This window comes from Nylanderia fulva, unplaced genomic scaffold, assembly GCF_048542155.1.
Source record: "Nylanderia fulva isolate GAGA-0341 unplaced genomic scaffold, ASM4854215v1 Scaffold48, whole genome shotgun sequence".
Taxonomy (NCBI): domain Eukaryota; kingdom Metazoa; phylum Arthropoda; class Insecta; order Hymenoptera; family Formicidae; genus Nylanderia; species Nylanderia fulva.
Window position 1 is genome coordinate 119,679 of NW_028190565.1, and position 7,389 is coordinate 127,067.

The following is a 7,389-nucleotide window of genomic DNA, read 5'->3' on the forward strand; positions in this document are numbered from 1 at the left end:
TATTATATGATAATGAGAGACAACATAAATGTGAAATATATACAAGATGAAAGCTGCAAGTGACATTTCCGGAAGAGGAAAAAAATGATGGCGAAAAACTGACCTTTCTCAAGCGCCGTCTCTCGCGCAAAGTGGCGGCTTTCCTGCGATCGATGAAACTTTGGAAAATCATTAATTTCCCATAAGTCTTTCGAATCATAAATTTTAACAAGTTTCCCTAACAGCACACATAACCCGAAGACGTTCAGAGAACATCCCGAGGATGTTCGAACGTCCTCTGGATATTCCCTGAATATTCTCTGAATATCTTCCGGATATGTTGTGCTATTAGGGTTGTGTGTAAATATTTTTTAATTATTATATGATAATGAGAGACAACATAAATGTGAAATATATATACAAGATGAAAGCTGCAAGTGACATTTCCGGAAGAGGAAAAAAAATGATGGCGAAAAACTGACCTTTCTCAAGCGCCGTCTCTCGCGCAAAGTGGCGGCTTTCCTGCGATCGACGGTGACCGTCTTCTTCTTGCACGCCTTGCAGGCCCACAGGAGGCATCTGCGAGGACCGTGCGGCGAGCCGGCGTCCAAAACGTGCGGATGCGGCACGTGCTCGATCGACTCGCTCTCGTTCGCCTCATTCGTCTCGCTGGTCTCGTTCGTCTCGTCGGCGTCCGCCGAGCCGGACTCTAGGTCGGCCGAAGCGTCTGCCGATATCACTGACGAGGCATCGTCCGAGTCGAGAGCGTAGCGAGACTGCAACCTGAAACATCGTCGAGATTCTTTATGTTCGTTGGACCAGAGAAAAATCGAAAAAAATAATAATTGATTTTTTTATTCGAATATTATATACTGCAATCTTTTAATGACATTAGTAGCTCGCATCTTAATTTTATTTCTAATTATATTAAATTTTATTTAAGCGATAATTTAATATAATTTAATATAATTTATCATCGTCGAGATGGTTTATGTATGTTCGTTGGACCAGAGAAAAAATTGAGAAAAAAATTAATTTTTTAATTCGAATATTATATACTGCAATCTTTTAATGACATTATTAGCTCGCATCTTAATTTAATTCCTAATTATATTAAATTTTATTTAAGCGATAATTTATTATAATATAATTTAATATAATTTAATATAATTTATTGTAATTTTATTATGCAAGTACCTTTTTTTGATAACATTATTCTACATATGTTTGTAGGTTTTTATTCCAATTTTCTTTCTACCTTTATTTCGCAACACGATGAAAAATTATATCGGGATTTTCCCATGTAAATTGTGATTTATACATCAACGTAGTTTAATATTTTGCTTTGAAGTGTCGATTTAAAGAGTATAAATAAATATGATTAATTGATCTAAATTTATAAACGTCTGTCGCAAGATGAGAAAATCTTTTTGCTTTCTCAAAGATTTCAATTTTAAAAGTTAGAAAGGAAAAAGAGACAAATATTTAAAAATGTTTATTTTTATATAAATTAATCAATGGCATAAAGATTTAAACGAAGACGGAAGAGCGAGAATAAATTATTTCGTTTATTTATTAAATCACGAACGTTTCGACCGATTTTTTGATCATCTTCAGCGTGTAAATTAACAGAAATTTCAACGTATAAATACAATATAAAAATTCTTTAACATAAATTTCCGCGTATAAATCAAATATAAAAATCACTGAAATTACATCGAGTCATTACGTCTTATAATAAAATTATTTCGTATTTTACAACGTATGATACATATTATATAATTTAGCATAAAAGTAACTTCTAGAAAACGTTGACTCACGCATCTTAGTAATCCGCCAAGAACGTGAACATTTTGAATATGCATAAAAACAGGTATCCGTATTAGTTCGATGATATTAAAAAACGTAGGATTGAAAAAAACTTACGTAAAAAATTGTACAGTAAACATAATAGTTGGTACAGTAACGTGAATCAAAGAAATGATTTGTAAAACACTGAACTTATCTTGACAAAAATTATGTACGTAATGACAGAGCAGAATCCAATGTTAAGTTTATAAGATAATACAAGTATAAATAATAATACCAAAGAACACATGTTTTTAGTTTACCTATTGATTACATCCAAATATTCGTCGGGTAAGCGCTCAGTATCTGTTTGCAAATTCAAACTATTTTTTTGTCTCTTAATATGTATCATTTCAGATATTAGTCTCTTTGTGTAAAACATTTCTCTATCCAAAACCTCAACATCTTCCCAATCAAAGCGCCTTAATAAATAAACAAAATAATTTATTCTCGCTCTTCCATCTGCGTTCAGATCCTTATGCCATTGATTAATTTATTTGAATTTTAAAGGATCTTTTTAATTTATTTTATTTTATTAATTTTTATAAACAAAATAAAAAAAGTGCAATCTTTTTTTATTCTAAATTCAATATAATACAACATATAATTTCATACAATGTATATTGTACTTTATCATATTTTATTATTTCTAACTATATTTCTATCTATATTTTTTGATGACTACATACGTTTTTAAAATAAATTCCAGATCTCAATTTTGCGTTTTTGAAAAAATAAAAAAGAAATATAATAGAAATACAATATTATTACACCGAACCACCGTAACACAATCGGATAGAGAGAGCACAGTCTGCGATAAATATCTGTGGATTAAAATTTTTATTTTAAAGCTACAAGAACAAACTCGATACAATTGATACCTCGTATCTGTGTGAAAAATATTTGTTTTTCGAAATAATAGCGCAGTGCAAAAAAACGCAACGTTATACGCTTTCATCTGCGAATGTATGTATTATACACACACCTATGCATACATTTTCTGCACACATGTATGAACGGGATATAAATTTCATGCGGATGTCACCGTTCCGCGGAAGACGGGCTCTGATGTCAGAGCCGCGCGCGTGACGTAAACCGACGCTGAAAGGTCCGGCATAGGCGTTTAGCGGGAGCGAACGGATTCTTGCCTTAATCATCCTTTAGTTATCGCGACGGCGGTTAATAATGGACGCAGGCGCGTAGGTCCGTCACGAGGCGGTTTCCGCGATTGGACACGTTCCAGGTGGTCCCGCGACGGTATTTTCGCGAGGAAGAGACGTTGGCCTCCTTCGTTCCTTTCGAGTGTAAAGACGAAATAAACGCGATAAACGAAGTGAAAATGGTATACGCGGTAAAGCCGTCGTCGGATTCATTGAAATGTAACGACTCCCTTTTGCTTCTCCATTGATGTATCAATCAGTAAATTATTATATATATATATATATATATATATTATATTTTTAATCATATAATTTTTTTATATTTATTAATTATTTTAGTTTTATGTTTAATATTTTTCTATTATATTTAATAATTCTTTTAAACTTATAAGTTTAAAAGAAAAAAAATTATTTAAATATTTTTATACAATATCTCAATATTTAAAATTAATTGATTTTATTGAATTTTTAATAAGGATAATTTTTAACGTGGCGAGAGAGACAGAGATAAATTGGTTCTTATATAAATTAGTTATATTCTATATTATACATCAAACACTTAATTTATGGATAATTTATTACATAATTTATATATAATATAGTTATTATTTATTAGTATGCACAAATATACCATTATACTAAAGCTATTATACTAACATGAAAATTACATACTGCAATTTTGCATTTCAAAACAGTAAAACCGTCATTATCGAACAAATTTGATTTGCTAATGAAAAAAAATCGATAGTATGAAGATAAACACTAAGAAGAAATATAAGGAAGTTTCGAAGAGATTATATCTTAATCTTATTGTTAATATATTACAAAAAATTGAATAAAATTGTCATATAAATAAAATTAACGCAAATGGACAATAAGAGTTTGTGATGTTAATATATTTGAAAACCTTTGTAGTAATTTGAAAGAAATTTGCAAAAGCATCGTATCTCTCTGTCGCTCTATATATTCCCTATTGAATAAAGTATTTTTGTAGCTTTAGACTGTAATAGGAATAGTAGAACAGTGGATAGATAGCAGATTAAGTGAGCATTGTAATTCAAAGTCAATCGCATGGATTTCAATTTCAATGGCGACGAAATGCCGCGAAGGAATAAAGTGGAAAAAAGAGAGAATCCCTCGAAGAGAAAACGATCAATCTTGTCACGTGGCATCTCGCGAATGAAGTGCAATTAGTCATATTTTAGAGAATATATGTGTCCATCAGCATCTGAAGCTTTTGAAAACGCTAATTCATCAAGTGTCACGTTTCTCTTGTGAAAACCTGATATATATCGAACAGAATAAAGGTATCGAATTCACTTCGACAGTACATATCGAATGCGTCAATCTTTCATATTCGAGATATATTCTGGAAATTTACTTTTTAAACTGGATCAATGAAAATATCACTGATTGAACCAATGACGTAAGATATCTATGATTTTCAGTGAAACATTCACATTTTGCTCCGCCATCTTACGTTCTTTGAGATTTCATTGAAAAAATTAATAATAATTGTATACATATTTACAAAACATAGCGTTTCTATTTACTTTGTTAGTTTTGCAGGAGACATATATTTCGAAGAAAGAGAAGTCGCTTGTTATCGATAATGAAATAAATTTTCCACGATAAGCCATGTATTTTGCGGATCAACAGAGTTCAAATGGTTTCTGCTTCGCAGAATGTACATGCGGATATGCGGGACGTTTCGTTGGGATATCTTTCATTATTTCCCCTGTGCTGAATTCGTTTCTAAAGTTACACCCACTTCATGAAGTAGCTTGTATATGTATATGTACATATATATCTACGAAGCCGAATACGCGAGCGAAACACACTATGAAGTTGCGCTGCACTGACGGAAATGGAAACCACTACAAAGGAATAAAGCTGACTTAAATCGTTAAACGGTACAGTGGAATCTCATATAATGAAATTTTATACAATTGTATTCGTAATTATAAAATAGTCGTACATACACGAGTTGTAGACATACTTGTACCGTAAAATTAATTAATTAATTTAATAGAATAGAATACATTAATCAATTAATGTATAATAGAATAAGATAACTATTTTAAATACATTTTTCTCAATTAATAGAGTATTTCAGGAGAAAAAGGCACAAATTGTAAATTTAATTGTTTTTAATATTAAATCATAATATATAATTTCAAAATTTTATATTTCATTATAATTCATTATATTAATTAATTAAATGTAATAGAATAGAATACATTTATCAATTAATGTAATAGAATAAGATAACTATTTTAAATACATTTTTCTCAATTAATAGAGTATTTCAGGAGAAAAAGGCACAAATTGTAAATTGAATTGTTTTTAACATTAAATCATAATTTCAAAATTTTATATTTTATTATAATTTATTTATATTATATAATTAATATTTTCAAAAATTATATTTTATTAAAGAATTATTAAAAAAAAATGCATCTTGAAGAAATGCGCCGCATAATTGATGGTCTTGACAACTTTATTATTTTTTATAACTCTGTTTCTGTATAGTTTTAGTATATTGACAGTTATTTATCTAATCTTTTATCTAATATTTTATGTTAAAAATATTATTTTTTCCACAAATAAATATTAATAACAGAACTTAATTAGCTCTTATTGCCTTTTATATGTATATTAATTTTTAAAGAGCTGTTACAAATTATATTATTATTTTTTCTTTCATTAATATCCGGTGAAACCCTCACCTGACTCGGTCACCGCGATAATTCAAGCCAGCTGACGCCGAGGCATTATTGGCGATAAGCCTCGCGCGGTCATCCGTGTCCACATGGGTGGAGATGTATCCTTCCTGCAGATACTCGGACTCCGTCGGCGCGTAGACCCGCCGATACCGATGGGGATGCGGATGATGATGATGATGGTGGTGGTGGTGGTGCAAGTGATGACGGTAACCGTCGTAGGGCGACCTGGCGGTCGCTTCGTAGGCGTAGGGCACCGCGTCCGTCACGAGGGTCATCATTTCACGGAGTTTCGTCGGGAGAAAAATTGAATTGTCACAGTACCAGGTCGCTCGAAGCGAAAACGCACCGATCGTCCACGTGTTCGACCTCGCGCGACCTCATCACGAGTGAAGTTGCCTCCTACGACGGTCTAATTTAATTGATCCAAGTTTCTCTCTCGAGCGACGTGTGTATCTTCACGTATACAATCACCGGCATCATCAGATCTTCCATCAAATCATCGCTTGGGTCCGTGAAAAATCGAGCGATTTAGGAAATACGATTTTCCTAGAGGTTAAAATGCGGATGAAGAAATTAATCGAAGATGAAGCTGACCGATGTCGAAGTCGCGACAGCGTTTTCTTTTCTCTATCCCATTTAGCCGTCGTTTCTTTTCCGGGAAAGAATAACGAATCGCTGGTCTCAGCAAGAACGCGGTCGCGTTTTCGCGATATATATTCGTTAACTCCTCTTCCTTCAACTCGCTCATTAACTTTGTTCCGACTCGGTCCCGGCAGGTTTTGTTCCAGAGACGGTGAAATCTTCCGCTCCGATTCGCTAAAACCACTGGACAGATTCCTACTTCGTCGCTCGTTACTCGAGTTTACTCAATTCACTTTAGCGCGTTTTCTTCGTATATATCGGATGACCGGAGCAATCTTAGTCACGAACCGCAAGAGACGACAGATTTTTGAAGCTGAAGTCTTGGGAAATTTTTTTACAAAAGACACAAGATACCGATCTTGGTACCAATCTCGAACCGATGATCACGCACTTTTATTCCGATAACAAGCGAGAAGGACCGAGACAATTTTCCAAAAAAATGAATATCTCGATGTGAAAAAGAAATTCCAGATCGAAAATGAGGGTCGATCCTAAACAGCACGACTTCCTTCCCTGAGTATCCGGCGTGACTAACCGAGGCGGTCTTCGGACCAGACGCGACAGATCCGAAAGTCTCTCGAAGTCGGGGAAGATGTGTCTCGTGTAGTGTATCGTTCTCTCCGCCACATGGCATCGTCCTCCTTCTCGGGCCTCGCCGAAAGGGAGACGCGAGTAGGAATATTTTACATGCGTTTACATACGTGTGTGCGTGCCAGTCGCGGCAGTCACACCCCGTGATGACTATTTTTAAGAACGTCCGGCCAATTGCGACCGACGAAAATCGTCTTCGGATCCGCCCCTCGGACTGTCATAGATACGTGATTTTGGCAGGGACTCATCGCGGGGTGTGGTTTAATCATTAATGAGAGTTGGATCCTCTCGGGATCCTCAGGTATGGAGAGCGACTCGTGAAAAACTTCGGGGGATCCGAGAGAGCGGATGATAACCTGAAGAAGAAACGTAATCAAGACTGATTGTGAGAATTATGATCGCGGTCATTGTGCTGCAGATTTCTTCTCTTTTTTCCCGAACGA

At 34.2% G+C, this 7,389-nt stretch overlaps 1 protein-coding gene across 1 annotated transcript in view; it reads right to left on the reverse strand.

Moving 5' to 3' along the window:
- nau (myogenic-determination protein nautilus) overlaps positions 1-7,004 on the reverse strand; it is a 44,529-nt gene extending 37,525 nt beyond the window's left edge. Inside the window, exons 1-2 of the mRNA XM_029312672.2 lie at positions 5,717-7,004; positions 462-762 (exon numbers count right to left, since the gene is read on the reverse strand). Coding sequence (XP_029168505.1) covers positions 462-762; positions 5,717-5,991 — 576 coding nt within the window. The 5' untranslated portion in view covers positions 5,992-7,004. The remainder of the gene's footprint in view (positions 1-461; positions 763-5,716) is intronic.
- Positions 7,005-7,389: the final 385 nt, after the last annotated feature.